General features: G+C 41.1%; 1 protein-coding gene and 1 pseudogene across 2 annotated transcripts in view; one reads left to right on the top strand and one right to left on the bottom strand.

Moving 5' to 3' along the window:
- The window catches only part of LOC146483800 (adenylate kinase 9-like), a 26954-nt gene extending 13358 nt beyond the window's left edge, over positions 1–13596 (top strand). The window contains exons 16-29 of the mRNA XM_085105943.1: positions 656–881; positions 1910–2114; positions 2704–2923; positions 3450–3518; positions 4257–4472; positions 5236–5454; positions 6419–6632; positions 7007–7208; positions 7922–8068; positions 8729–8946; positions 9633–9999; positions 10914–11012; positions 11605–11822; positions 13169–13596. Coding sequence (XP_084962069.1) covers positions 656–881; positions 1910–2114; positions 2704–2923; positions 3450–3518; positions 4257–4472; positions 5236–5454; positions 6419–6632; positions 7007–7208; positions 7922–8068; positions 8729–8946; positions 9633–9999; positions 10914–11012; positions 11605–11822; positions 13169–13380 — 2832 coding nt within the window. The 3' untranslated portion in view covers positions 13381–13596. The remainder of the gene's footprint in view (positions 1–655; positions 882–1909; positions 2115–2703; positions 2924–3449; positions 3519–4256; positions 4473–5235; positions 5455–6418; positions 6633–7006; positions 7209–7921; positions 8069–8728; positions 8947–9632; positions 10000–10913; positions 11013–11604; positions 11823–13168) is intronic.
- On the bottom strand, positions 13431–23142 carry LOC146483799 (uncharacterized; annotated as a pseudogene). The gene is made up of 3 exons (XR_014863834.1): positions 22995–23142; positions 19041–19928; positions 13431–18288 (listed from the first exon to the last, which is right to left on the bottom strand). The product of XR_014863834.1 is annotated as an uncharacterized LOC146483799 (transcript).

The following is a 23142-nucleotide window of genomic DNA, read 5'->3' as shown; positions in this document are numbered from 1 at the left end:
CGCAACAGCAGAATACAGTTTATGAAGTAGAATCCGTATGAAAATTAACCATGTGGAATTTTTTGTGTTGAGCCAATGACGTCACTTCCTGTAATTTGGCGGCCGTGAAATCTCGAATTAAAAGCTAAAAAAAAAAATACTTCCAATCGCCGTAAAGGATTGAAATTTGGTAACATGAGTAAGAAGGTCATATTCTACACGAACATGCAAAAAGATGGAAAATGAAATTTTCGTCCCAGGGGCACTTTAAAACTTCACACTTTTGTATTCTGTTCAATTTTTACATATTCATTTTGATTTTTATATAATGTTTAAAAAACGAGCAGGAGTGCGCCTCGTGGTTTTAGACCCGATAAAACACGCGCTGCGAGTTTTTTTAACGGCTTCAAAAACATTCCAGGAAATTTAGCGTGTGTCAAGAGAGTTCATAACAGTTATGCTTTTGTGAACGTTGGAGAACGTGAAAAGCATTAAACACCGCATACTAATGAGGAGTGTTTTATCAGCTGATTACACACCGCGTACTAAAAAGGAGGAGGTTTATCGATATAAAATCACTGCGCGTGATGTATTATCGACCATTTGATAGGTCAATGGGCTTATGAATTATTAATGAGTTTTTGAAGTTCATTTTATGTTTATATTCTTTATTTAGCCTCCTCCAATTCGTCTTCTAATCGTCGGTCCTAAAGGAGCCGGTAAAACTCTCCATGGCCGCCGCTTAGCAAAGCAGATGGGCGTGTTTCACATTTCATTCAAAGATCGCCTGCAGGAGCTGATCATTGCCAAGACCAAGAAAAAGATTGGGCCCGAGTATGAAGACGATGAAGATGAGGCTGGTGAACAGGCCATCACGGCACCTGATGGTTTTGAAGGGACTGGTAAGCAGTTGAATGACATCGGTCTTTTCATACTTACCTTGAGGTGTAGTCTGAAATGTCAGCCGTCTCGGCCCCCTAAGCTACGAGGGGGGGGGGGGGGGGAACCCTGTGGGTTAGGGGGAAGAGACGGCTGACTTTTGAGCCTACTTGAGGTGTTTCCTTCATCCGTTTCCTTTTCCATTCCAATTATTTTGTTAGGTTATTTATCTTTTATTACAGCTTACGTTAAATTACGTGGGGGATGCGACACATCATAGTGTGTATTAAGAAGTACCTTGTATGGAACATTACGTCACTCTCGCTAACAACGGCAACCTTTCTAATAATCTTCCTTACAAAACCGCCACGCGGCAGCGGAAAAGAAATTCAAAATATCAATTGTGTACATTTGTATTTTGAAATAAAAAATCCGGAGCGAAGAAATGCAAGGGTCAGTTTTGGGTAAATAATACTAAGAAAAGGGTTTCATTTCCGACTTTATTATTATTATTATTATTTTATAAATTGTAGTAACTACAGCTGTCATAGCCTGAGTATCAGGCTATGACACTCAGGTTACTATATCGTTGTGCAAGACACTGTTTTCCCAAAGCAAGAACATTTTAGAAAATTCCCTTCTAAATAAATGAAAAATAAATAGGAATATCCCGTCATCCACTGTTTACTAGTCCAGTTAGAAAAGCATCAGCATGAAGAAAAGAACCACCTATTCACCAGGCTTAAAATGTTCCATCAACTTTATTCCATTGCGCACATGCCACACATGACATTCCAATCCTAGCAGTATGCAGGATGTTTGTCCCATGAACCTAGTTTAATGGCCTTAGCTCCCACGAGTCTCCTGTAGCTCAGTGGTAGACCATCCGAACCAGTAATCGGAAGGTCTAAGGTCTGTTAAAAGCACTCAGATTTCCTTTTTCCGAATATGCCTGTGTCACTTACTGAATAATACATCATTCTCAAGAACCACGTAGTAGTTTAAAATGCGTTCTTTGTTGGTAATACTCTTGGATGGTTTTGTTCTTTAGATGCAGAAAATTCTCCCAAGAGTGGGGAGGGTGAGGGTACAGAAGAAGGAGAGGATGGGAATGGGGGCGAGACAGAAGCGGAACCGGAACCTGAGCTGACAGATGAGGAGGAAAGTATTCGCGCTAATTTAGCCGAGGGTGAGGCACTTCCAAACGATACCTTGGATAGGATCCTGCCTGCATTCTGGAACGAAGAGCCGTTTAGGTGAGACACAATAGTGGGCTTAACACAATAGTGGGCTTACACAACAGGACGTCAAAGGAAAGAGAAATGCAAAATGTCCTTGTGTGACAAGCGTGACGGCTAAATATTTCTGCGTTTTGCTGCGATCTTCTGTTTCAATCGTTGGCCTGTGGTTGTTCACAGTACGAACGCATCGATGAGAAGACGATTTTAACAATCGATTGCTTTCACGACTTGCTCCCATCTGCCCTCGTAGCTCAATCGTTAGAGCAACGGGCAATTGAATCCGGAGATCGTGGGTTCGATTCCTGCCGAGGTCGGAGGTTTTTTTCTTTGCCTCGTACGCTCTTCCATTTTCTTATCAGGGCTAACGCTCAGTGGGAAATTCATGGGTTCACTTTAGCACTTTGACATACACTGCGGAGTTAATTCTCTGATACATCATCAGTGAAGGATTAGCTTCCACGCTAATCACACAAGCACATTTGACCCTTTTCTCTGCCAAAACCGTTCGGTAAGCAACGGAAAAAGCAGATTTTTTCCCATTGTTACAGTGGTAGATATTCATGTCCTCAGGCTTCGTTTAAAACATGCTGTTGCCTCTCTAAAGATCCACTGGGTTTATCCTGGAGGGCTTCCCTCGCACTGAAGCCGAGGCTCGTTACCTGTCCTCCTCGGGTCTGTTTCCAGACCTCTCTGTTATTCTGGCGGTGGAAGATACAGTGATTGTGGATCGACTTCTGCCGCCGCTGCTAGATAAATGGCGCAAAAAGCGAGACAAGCGAGAGGCAGAGAAAGAAAGACAGCGTGCTTTAGCCAAGAAACAGAAGGTAAGATTAAAACTCGCCTTTTTACACGCTAGTTAAACGACAGCGTGTAATGCAAAAAATAGCAACTGGTATCTTTACCCATAATTCTTAGCGCACGAAAACCTTCAAAATGCTCATAAAAACGCAAGGAAAGTTCTAAAACCTTTAAACCTAGCATACACAATGTTGTCAATACAGGAACGAATTTCACCCCCCATAAATATGGCTTTCTATGTGCTTATTGGCTGCGCTAGGTTCGCAAGGTATTGTGGTAAAATGTACAGCCGCTATCTTTTTTGTCCGTACGGTGGATATCGAATTTCTTTATTGGCGTTAGTTTAGTGCTATATAAGAGAGAAAACGGTGTTTTTATCAGATCGTAAAGAATTGTTGCTATTTGTTACCACGAGACGATCTGAAATTAACGCAACGTTGGTTTAACGCCACAACTGGAACTCAAAAGACCACTGTTTTATGCGAAGTTTATCTCTAGGTAGCTTCAAAGTTAGCTGTTATTCACATCGATTCTCTTTTTTTGATTTAAAAGGATGAAGATCGGGCGCGGAGAAGAGAAGAAAAAATGGCAGAGATCTCTGCAAGAAAAGCCGAGAAAATGGTGAGCACTATCTGGGCAAAATTCCAATTTTTTTTTTCTTTTCTTTCTCTGTCTCTTTGATTTGTTGTTTGTTTGTTGTTATTGTTGTTGTTGTTGTTGTTGTTGTTTTTTTTAGGGGAGAGGGGAGGTGGGGGAGGAGGAGAAGATTGGGGATTAATGTTAACCTCCAAATGCCTCATAATAGTTCTTGTATTCGAATGCGCGCGCATCCCTCAAAGGTGTACAACTCAAGTTCTCATATTTTTGTTACGGTACTGTTTGAGAAAATTTATTCAAAAAACAAAACAGTTTATCTTTGTTTATCACTTCCTTCCCTTAAATTTGATTAACAAGTGATACAGTCGCGAGAAAAGTTTTGCTGGTCTATGTAGTTGAGTGATTGTGCAAAGCCCTCCGCAAACAGGGTTGTAAGCTATCGCGAGCTCGAAAATGACAACTTGCTTTTCCTGGGTGGGGAAACCCAGAGACACTAACCGGCAGTTTTATTTCACCGGGGTGATAATTTATAACAAACCTAGACAATTGTTTTGTTTGTTTGTTTCAGTTGACAGACAAACATTTTTGGGTTTTAAAATGACATCAAATTCGCGTGATACTTCCCCTCTAAGAAACTGAAGTAAATACAGTTGCTTGCAAAACGGAACGGCAAGTGAACTAAATTTTCCAAGTTGCATTAGCTCGCACGTTTGTTTCGTCAGGGCTTTAACTCAACTCTTTCACCCATTCTTGAATTACCAGGCTCGAAGAGCGCAAAGAGATAGCGACGACAGCGAGGAGGAAGCAGAAGAGGAAGAGGAAGAAGAAGACATCGAGGCGTTACTGGACGCCGAAGAAGAAGAGGAGGAAGAAATTGAAGAAGAGGAGGAGGAAAGTGAGGAGGACGCCATTGAACGACTAAAAACCGAAATTGGAGATCGATATGATGAGGAAACGGGGAAAGTTGCTATAGTACAGGTTAGTGAACACTGATAACTAGCCTGTGTTAGCTGGCGGAGTATGGGATGAAAGTGAACTTTGGACAGTGGAGCCGCGAGGGTAGTGGGTATTTCAGTTCTTGTGGCTTACGCCGCTTGGATGGTTAACTTGGTCTCTATCCTCAATCGCTTCTTCAAAATTATTCTACTTCACAAGAATGTAACTAATAATTTTTCTAATAAGCGATGAGGGAATAAAGGTTGTTGTTGTCATGGCGGCTCTGTCGTCAAAATTTTATATTCGCTCACGGACAATACCGCCAGCGACACAAACTACTGATAACTGGCTCTCCAGTTTGGACAACGTTAAGTAGCGGCATAGGTAAGGTTGATGTGCGAATCCGAAAACAGTTAATCGTCACTTCTATTAAATTGGCTTTGAAAGAGAGAACAGGAGACTTTTCATTCGACCAAAAATACCGGAAAGTATGGATGAGGAATCGATTGGAACGTCAAGTTTTCGCCAGAAATTTTTCGGGTATTTGGGTATACTTCGCGAGGTTATCCTAAGTTAAAAGTAACTTCAAACTGTTTGCGGTTTTCTTATTTACACTGTGAATTAGTTTCCACTGAGATTGTTTAATTGGGCAGGTGAAACCCGTTAAAGGGCTTATTGATGACTGAAGTTTCGACAACCTTTAACTGCGTCATTTTCAGAGTCAGAGTAAATATTAGAAAATTCTGCTAAAGTTTGTTGAGCTAACCGATCCTCAATCTAAGATAAACACATTTTTATTTCACAGGAAACACTGGAAGAGATTTCAATTCCTCGGGTGGAGATAAACGGCGGACGAAAGCCGCGGATCGTGGAGTACTGCATAAAGAAAGTTCTTAAACCAGTGGTGGATTTCAGGGAAAGCCTGTTTGACCGGTGCTTTGCTATTGATGGTTACCTTGCCAACAGAATGCTTATTATGGGATATAAATTTCCGAGCCGCTTCGGGAGATGGTGTCCTGTCAAGGTAGGTGACGTCAAAAAATTAGAGTTTCCGTTGGGTTATGGCTCGGATCTGCTCTGACGAAGGGCTCACGCTCGAAACGTCAGCACCCGAATCTCTTTACTGTGGCCAAATTACCTAATCAACTCTTATGAAAAAAAAACCAACAACAACAAACAAACAAACAAAGAAACAGTCGTTATGGTTTGTACAGTCTAACTAACCGTTTTTGGTTATCGACTTTTTTCCGTGCACTGTTGTTCAAAGCGGGATTAAACTAACTCAATATTAGCGTGAATTTTGAATTTGATGTTGTGTTCTAGCGATGTGAATTGCTAGATAATTTATTTGTCTTAAACTTTACGTTCAAACTTTCACTCGATGTTAACAGAGAAAAGATTTTTGGAGAAATGTAAGATTTTAGGTGACTGTAACTTCCGGACTAGCGTTGATCGACTTTGGTACAAACGGGTGCAGTTGTACTACTGCTCCTGTTTTTGTTTTTGTTTTGTTTTGTTTATTTTTTCAGCCAGTATCAGGGTGTTGCAACCTGGGCTTAAGGCGCTGTTACACGAGGCAATTTTCCCTGCAACTTGTCTCGCAATTTTGTTGCGACACAAGTTGCACGGATCGTTGCCTAATGTAACATGCCCTGAAATGAACATGTCTCGCAATTTTTTTGTTGTCGCAATCGTTGCGAGAAGTAGAAGTCAGTTCTACTTCTCGCAACGGTGACTGCAACTGACAAAAACGTTGCGAGGCATGTTCATTTTAGGGCATGTTACACTAGGCAACGATACGTGCAACTTGTGACACGACGGCGCAACGAAATTGCGAGACAAGTTGCAAGAAAAATTGCCCAGTGTAACAGCGCCTTTAGCTAGCCATTTTTTTACCCTTGTTACACACATTATTGTTGGTATTCTGTTTATGATATTGACAGAAACTAATTGCGGTTTCACAAACATGTCTCGTTTTTTTCCCTTAGCTTCTCGACGGTGAAGTTCTTCCTCCCCAGCATGGCCCCGGAGTTTACACCTTTCCCGTAGTGTATCGACAACACGTGTACTTTTGCTCGGGAAGGGACGAGCGGGACTTGTTCATGCAGTGCCCCTCCCGATACTTAAAACAGCCTTCCCCTAAACCTGTTGTACCGATCAGGATGGCGATCATTGGACCCCCGAAGTCTGGAAAAACTGGATGTAAGTATAGAGAGGTTTATGATTGACTGTCGGAAATCCAAAATCAAAGTGATTGCTCTAAGCAATCACAGGAGACGCAAATAGCGCAATGAACCAATCAGAACTCGAACCAAGTACATGTAACCGGCGCCAAGCGCGGGAAAACGCGTGCGAAGAAGTCGCGATTGGTTTTGATTTTCCCTGTTATTGGTTGAGAAAGTGGTGCGAGTTCCCCTAACCAATCACAGAGCGTAGTTTAGCAAAACCAAAGCAAACGCGAAACTGCTTTCGACGCAACTGAAATAGCTCTAAAAGAACAATATCAGTGACAGAAAAAAGTTTGGTAAAATTAGCCAAGGTTCTTGTTCTAATGAGCAATCTCCTTTCCTCTGCAGTGGCGAATCGTTTTGTGACAGAATACGGAGTTGTCAGGCTATCCATCGGAGAAGCGATAAGAAAAGTCCTGAATTTCCAGCCGTATACCGAACTAGCTCGACAGCTCAACCTGCACCTGAAGGCGGGTACGACTGTACCTGATGAGCTGGCCGTACAGGCCTTGGAGGTGGCGCTACTGGACATGCAGTGCCAGACACGAGGGTAAGGGGCACCACCTGAATTGTTCTGAATTTCATGCAGGTTAATACAAATTCATATAAGGAACAGCAGGGAGAGTCTTAAAATGATCAATATGCAAAGTTTGAAACAGACTGTGTGAAATGAATTGAAGCCATAGACACGGAAAGTTGGAGGCGTTTTCAAAATTTCTCTTGTGATAATGAACGGGAGTGTGGTTACTAACACGACACCCATCGTAGACCTTACCAAATTATGAACTTTTACCACCTATCAACTCTTTACTTAGACGGCTTTGTTGACATCTCGGCAAGTTTTGACTAACTTCTTGGGTGCTAATTTTTAAAATTCACGAAACACACGATTCTTCATGTCCGCAGCTTTCGGCAAGCTTGTTGCCTATCAACGTAACATGTCAATTTCTACAAAATTATTCAATTGTTTTTGCTACGTTTTTCATCAAGAAGTTAACCTGAAACCGGACGTCTATGATTTTGTTTCTTTGTCGTGAAAATAATCTTGAAACAATTAAAAACGAAAGGAAAAAGTACTTCGTTCTTTTTGCACAACTTACTGTGTACAACAACTTATCTTGTAGTACAGCTTTATGCTTCTCGTTTTAATTCCATGGTTCTGTTTTTGCTCGTCATCTTACGGCAGCCATATTTTCCTTTTCCCTTTCGGTAACCTCGTACATCGTTTCGTTAGAATTGAAAACTGTATTTTTTGTTTGTTAGGTATATCCTTGACGGCTACCCCGTCACCAAGAGACAAGTGGAGCTACTGACCGAGCGTAAAATCATCCCCGTCAGAGTCCTGGAACTAAAAGTCGAGGACGACGAAGTAGTGAAGCGAGGAATGGCTGACCTACACTCTCCCACGAGGTATCCAAAATATGTCCGAGTTTGTACGTGTGACGACTCCGGTTTTTGATTTGTTTTATGTAAAAATTGAACACAATGGGCCATTTCTGAGTTGCCTTGAACCTCATTGTGAATGCAATGCTAAGTGCAAAGTTTTTCATGTGAAAATCAGTTTTCCTTCATATGTAAACAAAACTAGTAGACCTTTCTCACTAGTCTCTCACTCGGCGGCCATGTCTCAGTGCGAGGCCAGCCGTGCATAAACAAAGCTTTTTATTCTCCTGAGACTCAACATGACCGCCGAGTGAGAAAGGTCCATTACCGTATGAAAAGCTATGAACTTAGCCTCGCTTTCATAATGAGGTTCAAAGCAACTCGGAAATGGCCCATTTATATTTAAATCATGGAGAAACCAGCCTACGATCTGAATGGATCTCCTCGCCGTTATCTCTTTATACATTTTAGTAAACGTAATTATATGTTTGCCACGTGTTGTAACTTCTTTTGTGTTGCTAGATAAAATATAAAAAACAAAAATGTCGTTCTTGTACTCAAATCTAAGGGTCCCTATTAAACCGTAATTGTTACACTACATCGCAATAAGTCATTGTAATGTTGATATACTCGTCCAATAAATTACCGAAGCAGTCAAATATTAACAAATCCTGTCTCAACTCCTAGGGTGCTACCGCTTCACGATAGCTTGCAGATTCTCGGTGTCAGGCTCAATGCCTGGCAGCGGGAGATTTCGGACGTGAGAGACTGGTACCAAAACGAATACAGCAACTGGGTGCCTTTGGATGGTCAGCGGTCCAAGTGGTGGGTTTGGAACCAAGCCCTGGATGAAGCCAGGAAAAGTGTTCGTCAGATTCAAACTTACCTACAGAGATTATCTGAAGGTAGTGATTTGGAAATATGGTCTTACACAAGGCTGATTCAGACTTTTGCTAACGTTCCTTTTATATGTAGTTAGTGTTGACAGATAGCGTTCTCCTAGATTCTTTGAGATGAATCGGACGCTTGAACACTTAAAGTATATCAGACTGCGTTATCTACATGCACAGCTACTACAGACAAGAAGTAACTACCCTAAGGCCATTTGGACAGTTTTCGTGGTTTAGAACCATTTGGGGTGTTTCAATGTAAACTGACCGTCGTACGGTTTACCTAAGTAGCGTTTTAGGGTGTCAGCCTGTAAAAAAGGAGGGAAGTGCACCTACTTTATTTTTTCAATATTGGTTCCTCTTAGGGTTCGAACCACGCCCATAGAGGAACATTCTGATACGTTTTAGGGCTTGTTTTCAAAATATTTGGCGGGTATCTCGGTCGCTTTGGATGGGATGGGCGACCCGTACCGTTTGCAGCGTCTTACATGGTTGGTTGAGAGAACAAAAGAACGAACAATAGAACAATGCTCCCAACCCTAAAAAAACAACCAACAATACAGTTGCAGGTTATCAGGGTCCAGTGAAAATAGAGCGTTTGAAAGGTGCAGGTCTAATGCTATGGGATTCTCCTTCCCCCTCCCCTCCCATGTGAGGGCTCAAACCTCTACTAACTTACACCATTCTCATGTTATTTTCAGGTAAAGCAGCCTCAATAGCTGACATGTGCATCACACCAAGTGAGTGCCTGATCCGTCTGGGTGATTTTGGTCAGTATTGCCCTGTTAGCCTTGCTGACCGCGGGGAACTGGTAGATTGCTCAGTGAACCCTTCGCTGGAGTTTGCCGCAGAGTATTGCGGGCGCTATTACAAAATGGCGTCGAGAGTGGAGCTGGAACTGTTCCTTGCGGACCCCGCTCGTTATGTGCCTCCTTTGGCTCCAAGAAAGCTCCCCGAACCTGAGCTCCTTCCCAAAAGAAGGACCGAGGCTGAGGTCAAGGCTATGTTTCCAAAACAGATTGAACTGAAGGGGTATTGTCCGGTCACTTACCTGGATGGCAAATTGAGGTAAGGGTCTTTTGTGAGTCATTTTTCTGATGGAAGAAATTCTCAAAATAATCACTTACAAAGATGGACTAATGAACTATATGGAAACAAGGATGCTCGAGATAGGAAAATATTTTAACGGATTGCACTGAAGCTTTCACAAGTAGCTGGAAAATGTTTCAATATGCTAGTAATATACATGGCTACAACACAAGATATGCAGCTAAGCATAATCTTTCTAAGCCGAACGTAAGAGCTAATGTAGGTAAACAATTAATCTCCTTCATGGCAACCGATGTTTGGAAAGACCTTCCAACTCCTTTAAAAAAACTCATACAAAGTGTGTCTGTTTTTCCGAAACAAATTATACATTATTTACTGTCAGAACAACAAATGAACTAATTTTCTTTTATGCTGACCTTGTAACATACGTTAACTTTTTACAATTAATAAGTTCTTCCTTCCTTTTGCTTTTTCATTTTTTTTTTCTTTCTTTTTTGCCTGCTATCTAGAACCTAAATTAGCCAGGGAGCTAACAAGACAACCTTCCTTGCTTTGCACATTATTCTAACTAATAATTAATTTAATTTTTATAACACCACTAAAAGATTGTAAGAATCAACATGTAAATTGAAAAAAGCACAAATAAAGATTATTATTATTATTATTATTATTATTAGTATTATTATTATTATTATGATTATTATTATTATTATTATTATTATTATTATTATTATTATTATTATTATTATTATTATTATTATTATTATTATTATTATTATTATTTTAGCTTGATCTTGTAAGGTTCGTCGTGTTGCTGGGTAACGTCTACAACCAAGGACCGCGGGCTCATTCAACTGAACTTGTATAGTATCGTATGTTTTCTTGGGTTTTTTTTTTATATTTTCCCTGGTAATGCTGATATTTCTTCATAGATACGAGAATATAGTCCCTGGTGAGACAGATTTGGTTGTCGAGTACAGAGAGAAACTCTTCTGCTTCGAATCCGAGGAGAAGCTGCAGAAATTTATGAGGTAACGTGGTTAAAATTTTTGCTTTGAAAAAGAAGGAGAAGTAATAACTTAAAAAAAAAAAAAACAACTTTGGTTTAGGACGGTGCCTACTAATAAAGAAGTATTTTTGTGTTGTTTATGACTATGCGGGGAAAGCAGATCTTAGCAAGGGCTATTGGAATCCAAAAATAAAATTGGGTGTAACCGCGCATTTTATAGAGATAATTAAGCGACAATTATCCTAGAAGACAGTAAAATGCAAAGCAATGTATGGTGTCTTTTTGCAAATTGAAGCTTTCTTATTTCTGAAAAATGCATGGTTATCCCAAAATTTATTTTTGGATATCAAGAGCACTTGCTTTCTTCCCATAGTTTTAAACCACGCAAACATATCCTTGTATTAGTAGAGACCACCGTAGAAAACCCGAGTATTTTGAGATGCGCAGAACGTGTGCACAGTAACAAAAGTAGGCAATTTTGTAGTCTAGGTGCTGTTCAAGTCAACCTTAACTGTGATTGTCACTGAAGCCTGTGAACTGAGAATTCTCTGCTTGGTTGCGAAAAACAATGACCGAAATGGGTAAAAACATATTTTTGTTTTCTTTTCCTTCAGACTACCTGAGAAGTATTTCGGTCTAACGCTGCCTCACAAGTTACCACCTCGGAAGGAACCTTTGTTCGTAAGTGGACTGCCCATGTTGGGTTACATGGAGCAGAGTGTGGCCACGGCACTGACCAAGGCAATGACCGCAGTGGGCTGTTTCAAACCCAAATATCCGTTTGTTGACGCTAAGAGGTCTGCTCTGCTTTACATAGCCTATCACCTTAAAGGTAAGCAACGAGATTCTGGATATGTTAAGGTAGTGTGTAATCCGTAAGGGTTGTTCTAAACAAGGCTGGACACCTTAAGATGTTTACACAATATAGTGTTCTTAACCCCTATAGTCCTGGGCCCGGTTGTTCGAAAGCCGATTAACACTAATCCCTGATTAAAAGTTAACCGAGGTTTCCATCTCGCTCGTCAAAAATGTTTTTAAAATCTGATTTTAAGCTAGTGGTAAAGAAAATTCAACGTCAAAACTGAGGGATAAAAATCTTTCTGAAAAATCTTTTTTGTTCAGTATTTAAACTCGAATCAAAGTTCTCGTTAATCTAGGATTAGCTTAATCGGGCTTTGAACAACTGGGCCCTGTAGTAGACGAGAACAGAAGCCCATTTGTTACGCAGAGAACTGAGAGAAGAGAATTCCATTTGGGCAGAGAACCCGTTTTGGGGTTAAGCACTGATCTGCACTATTTAGGCCCAAGCAGTTTTGAAAACGGTTAGCTGTCATTTGTTGTAATGGCAAACTCTCTGAAATAAAAATTACCATTTTCATCAGCTAGCTCTCGTTGGTGTAGTGGACATAGATAGGAGATTTGAAGCAAATGTCCCAGGTGTGAGGCAAACACTATTTTGGTTTTAACCTTTTTTAAAAATAATGTTGAGTTTGAAATAAGATTATGTTGTGTAAACATCCTAAGGTGTCCACCCTTGTTTTAGAGTGTCCATTCTAGTGACAACTATCCCGTAATATCCCACCTCTCCCTGTGTCGAACAAGAACTGTTTTTCCCCGAATACGAATTGCGGTGTGAAACTCAAGTGCTCTCGCACGAATTTGTGTTTCTTTGAGTGTTCGGAATATGGATACCTCACTGTATGGAATCTTTATGAAATTCACAACTTTTGACGCAAAAGGCCATTTCCGAGTTGCTTTTGAACCTCGTTTGAAAGCCAAACATCGTGCATAGTTTTTGAAATGAAAATTAGTTTTCATTCATATGCAAACAAACTAGTAAGCTTTACACTCAGCCTCGCTTTCGTAATGAGGATCAAAGTTACTCCTAAACGGGCTATTCAGGTTCTAGGAAAATTCGTTGAGGTATGATTTCCATACAAGTAGTGCCATTTCTTGCGTTTGTTTTCGTGACAAAATTGCGCCGGGAATTGTTACAAGGTCTGTTTTTTGTAGAGCAGTTTTTAGATGAACCAAAACCAAAGCAGTCGTGACAATCCACATTCAGGCTCAGAACCTAAGAAAAGTTGTTTTTGTGGCGCCCTAAATGAAAATCTCAAATCGAACAGAATACCAGTAATGCAGAATGAAAGCTTACAGCAAATGTTTATCTCATTTCAGCGTACAACCCAAAGAGCAGCGAGTATGTTCGTAAGAAGTACAAACAGAAATTGATGAGATTCGAGGAAGAGTGCGAGCTGATTGGCTACCTTGGCAAAGAGATGACCAATCGCTATCGAGAACCAGAGGAGCTTCCAATTGACTTTGATCACAAACTGTCAACATTTTTGGCGCTCAAAGACATCGAGCCCACAGCCACGTGGTGTGCGTGATGCGTGACAATCACGGCGTGACCATTTTACGTGACAAAATTTTCCTCACATGAAGCTGGACAACAGAGTATTTATTTTTTAGCATTAAAAACTGTGTAAACTTTTAATATTCTAACCACTGCTGAAGTCGAAAAGGTTTCAATGTTGTATAATAGGTATGTAAATATATTGCCTGCAAGAAAACATGGCAATTGTAAATAAATTGAACTTAAGTGATTGAGTAATCTCAGTTTTTGGTTGTTTTAGTTATCCCTTGCCCTAAGAATCAACGCTCCAATCATGTAATCTTTTAAAAAAAGCTTTCACTTTCGCATCTGTAAATGAAGCCACTGAGGATGAACCCGCCCGCAATATTTGGCGAATGAAAATTGTTGTTTTGTTGTTTTGTATTCACTCAATCTTAGCAACTTTTTGATGGAGAAATATGATGGAGCATTTGTTATTTACTGTAAATGTTATAAAATACAAGAAAGGAAAGTAATCACGCTGGACAGGCCAATGAACCAATCAAACTTAGTAGCGGGAAATGTGATTAAGGAGGTTCGTGCAAAAATCTTCTAACATCGGTTTTTCAATTCTTGTAATAACACTTTAAAGGGACTATGTCAGCGGTGGCACATGCTCAGTAGATTCCGGTTGAGACTAATTTGCATACAACTCGTCGCGGGGTTTTTCCTTTTCCACCATTGCAAAAGCTTACAAAAGTATCGCAACAAACAGCTTCGGTGATTACTTAAGAACCTTTGTAAATAAAACATTCAGCTAACTTTCCGAAGATGCACGCGATTCAAACAGATGAAAACAGCTTCCTGAACTCTCCGACAGTATTTGGAAAAGTTGGGCTAACGATTTTAAAGTGCTTCTTATCAACGCGCACATGCGCCTGGGGTGACATAGTCTCTTTATTGATCACACCCAATGGTTTTTTTTCTCTTACAACTCGACAATGGGAAAATGAGTAACTCGGCCAAAAAAGGGAGGGGGTGAGCTTCATCGACTTGCGCAATCAGTTTGAAAAATCGTCCTTCCTTACTCGAGATTGCGACAGTGTCTGTTAGTCTAAAATATTACAAAGACCGATTTCTTTGTCAAATTCTATGAGTCAGCAATTAAACATTCATTTAAGTTATGGCGTCCCTTTAACGACATGTCCTGACTGCCACAAGTTGGCGGGATTCGATGTCGCGTGGGAAGAAAGGAGGGAAAATTACAAACTTCCTACATTGTTTTTTTTTTTTTTCGCTCAATTTTATAGTCGAGCATTGAAAAAGAAAGTTACCTATCCAAAAAACTAGGGATCACCTTACCGTTTAGGAGGGAAAATATAAGCGCGCGCGCTCGATTTATGACGCATGAATTGCGTGCGCAGTAACGATGTGCAAAAACAATTCGCGCGAACGTCCTCAATACAAGCCACGAGAGTCTGCGTGGCAGGGTGTCAAGTGTATCCCATAACTATGTGAAATACTAGATTTTCCTCACTGTTCTATCCTATGAAAACCTTAAATTCGGCTAAATGGCTCATATTTTTTTGCATTAAGTATTCATAGCTGAAGAAAGGGATGCTTAATTTTCATAATTTTCATATTTAAATTAAGGAAACTTGATAAAACAATTTTAAAAAATGACATTTCTAGAAAGAGAAGCGCCTTTCTTAATGTTCGCAACTGTCTCCTCTTATCCTTTGGTCACCGCAATGATTTCATTTAGCATCCTTGTTCATTACATTGTTTTCCGAGCGATAATGCCTCATAGCATGTTCATCACCAATTGTTTAATCAAACTCGGGCCTGTGCACATTCAGAATAACAATCTTATCCTCAAGAGCGACGCATACCTGCGCATTTAGCGGTGACGTTACAAGTCCACGCAGTTTGCTCTCGAAATTCATGGATCCAAGTACAAGTCGAGAAAAAACATCCCACACCTTTAGCACTCCAGACTCATGCAAAGAGACGACCACATCCCCAAGGTCTTGGACTAAATATGCGCACCCTTTGATCAGTCCATCCCCACCAGGCAAGATTTTTTTCAGTTCAAAACGCTTCCCGTCCCAAATCCGCAATGTCCCGTCTATGTGACCTGTTGCTACGGAGCGACCATCGGAAGAAAATTTACAACACTTGGCCATTTCTTCCTTAGGAACCTTTTGTGTGATTGTGTGCCTTTTGAAAGAGTCATACAGTCTTAAGCCACCTCGACGATCACAGCAGAGGAGACGATAATGAGAAGAGGTCACATCATTTGTGCTTTGGTCGAAAGAAAAGACGTCGCAGCATTCGGTTAACGGGATCTCTGAGTTATCCGCCTTTACGCGAGTTGCGTGGCTCTCACCAAGATTCCACTCTTGGACCTCTCCCATTTTGGTCAGAAACAAAACCTTATCGTCATCAATGTATTTGAAAAACGTTTGATGACCCACAGGATGTTCCAGAGTCCACTGGTGCACGAGGTTGCAATCGTACATTTCAAAATTCTGTTTCTTTTGAATCAAAATAGTTTCTCCGTTAGGCGACAATGCGAAGGCGTTTGCATGGGTAATAGTGGTGTTACCGAGGAGGAATCGCCCGCTTGAAGCTTCATACATACTTATTCCGTTCTTGGACAAAACGTAGACATGTTTCCCGTCCACCGAAAAGGAAATGGCTTGCACCCCTCGGTTTATCATAACTTCGGAGCTTGCGCTTTCTAGTGAATGACACATGTAGACAGTATCGAAGTGTCTCAGAAGCACTCTTTCTGAGTCCACCTCTTTGGCAAACTCCCATCCTGTCGCACAGGATATTGGAACGATGCGAACAGTGAATGGAAGACTGGAGCAGGTGATGTGTTGCGAATCCCCACAAACATACAGACAGCCGCCATCACTTGCCACTCCAAGACTTCTATGAGCCGATCCAAGGTGAACGTGAGTTGTTATAGAGGACTCAAATGCACCTGTGTTCAGCTCACAGACTGTCAGGGATTGTTTTTTCGACGCGTTGACGAGCACGAACTGCGAATTTCTCTCGGAACTGGCGAGGTAATCGATGATGAACGGCTGCTCATCGTTAAATGGATTGTGTTGGCAGTTGAAGTTAGAGGCGTTCACGTCCCATATAGAGACGCCATGCTCAAAACTACCTGAAATGACAAATTGCCCACACGCCGACATTGTGCAACATGTAATGCTTTCAGTGGCTTCATTTAAACGGGTCAGCAGGTTTCCGGTGTCCAGATCCCATATTAATAGGTCGGCTGTCAAATGTGTTTGCCGAGTGACCAACCTTTTCCTGTCTTGCGAGGCACACGAATCAATGAAAGTGTGGTTGTTGTCTGGAAACAGCTGTATGGTTTCTCCCGCAAATGACAAAGCATAGTCAAATCGACCTTGGATGACCACGTCATGCTGGGGCACGAACACGCAGTAGTTACAGCGTTCCTCCTCTGGCCAAACGTCGAGTTCGTCACCTTGACAGCACCATAGCTCCCTGCCTGTTTCCAGGGAAAACATGTGAATAAAACCCCCCTTACAGCCACAAACTAGGAGTGGGTGCTTGCAGTTGTTCATAACGTCACAGCAATTAACGTTGGTTTTACAACGAAATTTAGTGATCACTGGATCTTTGGATTGCGCTCGGTCAACAACCTCCAACCTAAGGGGAAGCTCATATTTGGACTGATGCATCACAGAACATGCTTCAAGACTCATCGCCGCTGTTTCGGCTTCGTTTATCAAAAACTGAAAAATCACTTTGGGGTTTTCCATAAGCAGGTACGGATGTCGTCTTAAGCAAGTTATGAGGTCATCCAGCTCCAGGGAGTCTACGTGAGGCAAATTCAAAACTGGCTTAATGCTTTGAAGCTCTTCAATTATCGAGAACACATCACAAGCTTTGCTCTGCAGTTTAGCATGCAGAAGTTTCAGGCTACAAGCATAGCGAAAGAGCTGGTTCTTTTGGCTTTCATCGACACTTGCAAAGGCAATGGAATGGTATGTTCCATGTTGAAGGGCATATTTTTCCTCCGCAGTGTACTCAGCAAGGACATCATGCCGTTCCTCGATGGACTTGTAGGTCTTCTGAGATTCAGTGGACAAAACGGCATCGCCTCGACTCACAGCAACAGAGAATGTGTGGTGACCGTATAATTCAGGGGAAGACAACCACTCAATTATCGACTTGTGGAATACATCGATGCAGGCGTCCCGAATAGGCAGCAAACTTGAGATACATCGAGAGATCTTTTGCATTTGTCCCGAATTGCCATCTACAGAGTCGAAGCATAGACCAAGGATTCTGGAAGCCATGATCACGGGTAAAGGAGATCACGCTGCAGCAAGCGAAGCTAGAAAATCGTGAAAAGGTCGTTCCTCGACACCTAGACTCACCTTCAGCCGCTCAAAGTACTGCTCGTATACAGAAGCAATCCCACTTGGGAAAATTTCTTTTACATCTTCAGGCGTCAGTGTGTCTTGATGGTCTTCCACAAACTGGATGAAATAGTGTGCATACAGCATAAGTCCATCGGCTTGCTTCACAAAGCGATGAACATTATCGGTCACGTCGCTATTTGGCAAAACGCTCTCTAGGTGATGCTTGAAAAAAAGCTCAATGTCTTTCTCGTTGTTTTTGTCACGCGCGCAAAGAACGAAAGGATTCAAATGGGCAAGTTTCTCTGCCATTGCATTTTCTGGTCGACCTGTGACGAGGAACTTAATCCAAGATGGAAGCTTGTGAAACTGTGTCATGATGACGTCGAGAAGTCTGTTTCTTCCATCATACTCGCATTCATCCAAAGCATCTACTACCAGAAGAATGTTCTTGCCTGGATCTTCCATCATGTTTGTTGGCTCTTGGAGGAGATGTGTAAAGAGTTCTTCCATGCTCATAGTCGCCAGTTCCTTCGAACTCACTGAGGCCAGCTGACCTGTAAGAGACAGAGTTATTCGGATTTTGAAATCACCATAATAAACCTGATTAACTGTTTTACCTAGGAGGATTTCAACTGATTTAAAAATAGTTGTCTGTCTGGTACGATCTTCAGAATGAGAGTAGACTTGAAAAGCGGTGATATTTTAACAACGTAAGCAAAATTCATATTCAAGAGGCACTTGGCCCCGAAAGTGACTTACATCTAGGATATCGAAATATCAGTATCACCATAACTGTGGATTTAAGCAATACTTTCTCCCAAACTAATGTGCTGATCAATTCGAACACTCAACACCCCCCCAGGCATAAATCGGGCATTTCACCGTGTACTGTGCCGGGGGAGTGGGAAATTTGATAAGAGTGGGAAACTTGAACCGGACCAATTTTTGCTCCAGCAAAATTCACGCGTAGGTAACTACCTGGTTTTTGTAAGTTACGAGTTTTTTAAGGACAGACGTTCGCCTTTGAAAGAAAATGGCCCACGCAGAGAGGGGCTTCAAAATGGTTTTTGAAGACGTCATTAATATATCTTTGTCTGCAAGGCATTTAAAGTAATTGATCGAAGCCGAAACATTTGTCCTCAAGGAGAGGCCTTGGAACACCTAAGGGAAGGACATTTGAACGGCTTTTTGGGGGGTTTGCCACGGGGTGTTGAAGTTTTGAACACATCGGCACGTAATTAGTAAAAAGATATGAAGTACACTTTTTAAGTAGTGAATTTCTCGTTATTTAATTAAAAGAGCTGACCTGTCAGAATATCCTTGAATCCAGGAAGAGAGTCACACAAATGCTTGGCCAGTGACTGTAGCATGAGTTCTGGTTTCCGTCTCCTCTGGTTGTTATGTTGACAAAAGTGAAATCCACCAAGAACAGTTTTCTGCTTCATGGTCTTACACAGTTGTGCTGCAATGACTGACTTTCCCATACCAGCATTCCCTGTAATAATTAAGACACGAGAATCCGAATCACGATCCTGGAACCAGTTGTCCACGTGCGTAAAAACCCACTGACGAGTTCCCGGATGATGTTTCGACGCATGAAAATTGACTTCGGCAGTGAAGTCAAATTTGGCAAGTCTCTCTATGGAGTTGCCGGCGAGCAATGGCGCCTCCTTGAGGCTTTCAATTCGGGAAGCATCCTCACCAAGTTGTTTTATCGCCTCAGAAATCTCTCTCCACGAGAACTTAAACGATGATGAATCGACTTCAACCGTTGAAGGATGACCGTATTGGTTACGGTACCAATGAATCATCTCCACTGCGCCTCCATCTGAGCGATCGGTAGGAGAAGGCTTAGTGCCCCAGCCAGTGGCGGGAGCAGGCAGTCCACAAACATTTCGCAGCAATGTGTAAAGCAGAGAGATATCGAAATTCTTGGACGCTGGGGTGCCAACGGGTGGGTAAAGTTTGTCCTTCTGAGACTTGTTAATAATGTGTTTTTTAAGAAGTTTTTTAATAGCAGGTTCATTAACTTTCAGAAATTTCTGTAGATTGGATGGGGACACGTAACGGTCAAACAGATGTCTTAATCTCTCTGTGCCGCCATTGAAGAGAAGAATGTTAAGCCTGACACCATTTTGTGTATCTTCCGTTATATCCCAGCCATGCGCCATAGTCTTGATAAGGCTGACACATTCTAGAAGACAAGAAATTTGAAAGATGACTTCAAACGAATAAACCTACAGATTCACTGAAAACCGTGCCGGTGGTGATGAAAATCCCATTCGCAATTGAGACTTGGAAGTGGTTTCAATCCTCAGCGAGCAATTTCTCAGAATAACCTATGACCTTGGAAAGAAATACTAAACGTTATTCTTAGGAATCGAACGATTTGGGTTTGTATCGCAAAAGGCGTTTTAACAAATTAGCAACTGCGAATGTTTCTCATCTACTGAAGCAGCCATTACACAGCTAAACTTAAGGCGTTAATACTTTATTTTCTCTTTCTTTAACCTAAGAGTGAAGAGAGGCCAAACCTTCGATACAGTCGTGTCATTTGAATTCCTACTATAACGGGAACCAACGGTAACAATGTTGCTTATTTTTGGCAAGGACATTCTCGACCTTAAATAGGAATACATAGGTTACCAAAAGGCCCTGGAACCAATAGGACACCATGGGTCGGTTGTTGTGAACACAACAATCAGGTTAAATTATAAGTATACAGTATAAAGTTGTGTGCCTCTGGTTGAGTTTAAACAACTAGCATTCTTCAAATTCGCAATAGTATCAGTCTTGTTCTTGCCTTTTCAACGTCAATAAAGTGGCTTGGATTTGCAACAATTTTTTATTGTCCGTCGCAGTAAACATGGAGAAAATTCAACGTTCTCTCGCCTTGTGCAATATTAACAACTTGAGTTGTCATTGACGAGGGGCTTGTAGTTATTTTATTCATCATGACATCAAGGGAGTTCTTTTAAATACAGGAAAAACGGTAATAGTGGGAATTAAAAATTACCGTAAAAGCTCTATTAATAACAATCCTCAAAGTTTCCTTCTTTTGGAGGTCGTGAAGCTGCTTTTGAATAGCAAGAAGACACTGATTTGCTTGTTACGAATAAACGTGTACACTCTGAAGTGTTTTAACTTCCAATACCAAATAAAACACCTCCATTAATCATTGACTGGTTCCACGTAAAGCAAATCTGAAGCCAGAGGAAAATACAGAACAGTTCTGAAGATCAAGGTCACGGCGAAAATTGCCCAGTCGTGTGCATGTGTAAAAAATAAAAACTTAGCTTATAATTTTCTGCATAGACTTGTTAGTTGATGACATAATATAGACAAATAAGTAACACAAGTGTAATTTGGAACATTTTAAATTAATACAATAGGCCAAAATGGCAATTTCTAAGGCTAAGCCTCGCTTTTATGCAATGCCCCTCAAATGGCCTAAACCTAATTTCTGTCGATGGCTCTTCAGACTACCATTAACTACCTCTATGCGAAATTTGGTGATTATAATGGGCCAAAATGCCTACTTCTAAGTCTTAGCCACGCCTTCATGCAAAATACCCCTTAAATGGCCTAAACCTAATTTCTGCCGATGGCAGATCTATTTCAGGATCTCTTCAGACTACCATTAACCACCTCTGTGCAAAATTTGGTGATTTCTTCACAAAGTGCAGGACTATAAGCCCCAGTCTCTAATAAGCCCCTTCCCCCGCTCAGCCCTCCTCCCATGTTTGAAACATACAAATACTTTAAAACTCAGGAGTTTTAATGGTCAAAACTGGTCATCGTTTTCTAGATCGAGAAACGTGGTCTTCAATGTGTAAGTAGTACTGTGATGAGGTAAAACTGACATTTGTATTTTTTTGTGATACACAACACATTAGTGTTGCACATAAGCTAATTTACGAATAAAACTCATGATTGGAGATAAGCTCCTCCTTAACGACACCCCATTCTCAAGACTTGGAAATAAATAAACCTCCTTTTGCAGCAAAAGCTATCTTAAAGCTCTCTTAACATTCCATGACGTTAATTTTATTGCCAAGGTCCTCTTTTGTCTTCCCTCGAGAAAGGAGAAACAAAGGGGACCCTGGGAACGAGGTTATTGTAGATTGAGATTCTAAGATTTTCATAAGTATTCGACTTTTACCGTGTGAAATATCAATTACGCCGAAAGGAAAATGAATCACTTTTATAGACTTGGTTTAGTAAGAATTACAAAGGACCGCACGCAGAATTACGCGTAAACTTCTGAAAAAACCAAGAAACGGTTTTTTTATATCATGTTCCGTGAACAAATGTGAAAACCTGTCAAGGAAAACTTGTTTCCGGAATGTGCATGCAAGCAACCAAAACTGTTTAGGAAGGAAAACGCTCCCCCACTTTCTGCACTGACTTCCGACTCTCGTCACCAAGGGAAATGTTTGTGTGTCACACAATGTTTTAGTTTGGGAGTTTATATCACGCATATTTAGGTTGGGTTAGATTTACGTTACCTCTTCCGTTCAAAGAGACTCTGTTTCCTAGAAAAATACACTTCCTGCGTTACAAACTTTCCCGGAAATTTGATGAGTTAACGGCAATATTTTGAGTGCGTTCCTGAAGCAGCGTAGACTAGATCGATTTCTGAGAAACGGGCTTCCGGTTTCCAATTATGCAAAAGTGGATCGCAGCTTTGCCGATAGCAAGAGAGCGGAGTAAATAGAGGAAAAATCATTTTAATAGTAGACTACGTACGAGAAACATAGTGGCAAACGAAGCAGACAATTTTGTGAAACATAATACTCGAAATACTCGAAAGGTCGAGAAAATTATCGTCTTCCCCTCAAAGGAAGACGACCGAAGACAAACAACTTTTCTTTGTGTATTTTTGTGGAACATTTAGCTTCTTATACTAACATATAATAACTCCTTATTATCGCAATTTGAGATAGAGCTATTGAAGCTAACCTTCAATTGCCCTAAGATACCCGACAACCAACAATCACCGAGAATACAAAAACTATAGCGGCGAAAGCCGCGGATTTAATTCTCTTCTCGTTTCCTGACCTCATCGATTTTCTCTGCCTTCCCCTGCGCAAAATTGATTCCCCTGAGCCAATTTTAATTGAATATTCATGGTTATTGCCTTTCGTTTCAAACAAAACCACGTTACATTTTACGATTAAGTTATAACCGTTGGTGAGCACAGTACAAAAGTTGAGATTTCGCAATTTGGTAAAACGACAAAAGAAAATACTGGAAATACTCACCAGGGACGCAGCTTTTAAAGTTCAGGAAAATAACTTTATCCTGTGTTGTATGATCCAATCTCTTCAAGAATAGCGTGGAATTAAGAACATTGTCGGGACCATTTTAACACGGATGCGCCTCGAAAAATAGTTGCGTGTGAAAGA

This window comes from Pavona decussata, unplaced genomic scaffold (assembly GCF_977016875.1).
Source record: "Pavona decussata unplaced genomic scaffold, jaPavDecu1.1 SCAFFOLD_38, whole genome shotgun sequence".
In the NCBI taxonomy this organism is placed as follows: Eukaryota; Metazoa; Cnidaria; class Anthozoa; order Scleractinia; family Agariciidae; genus Pavona; species Pavona decussata.
Note: the sequence above shows the minus strand (reverse complement) of the source record. Positions and strands in the feature narration are given on the sequence as shown.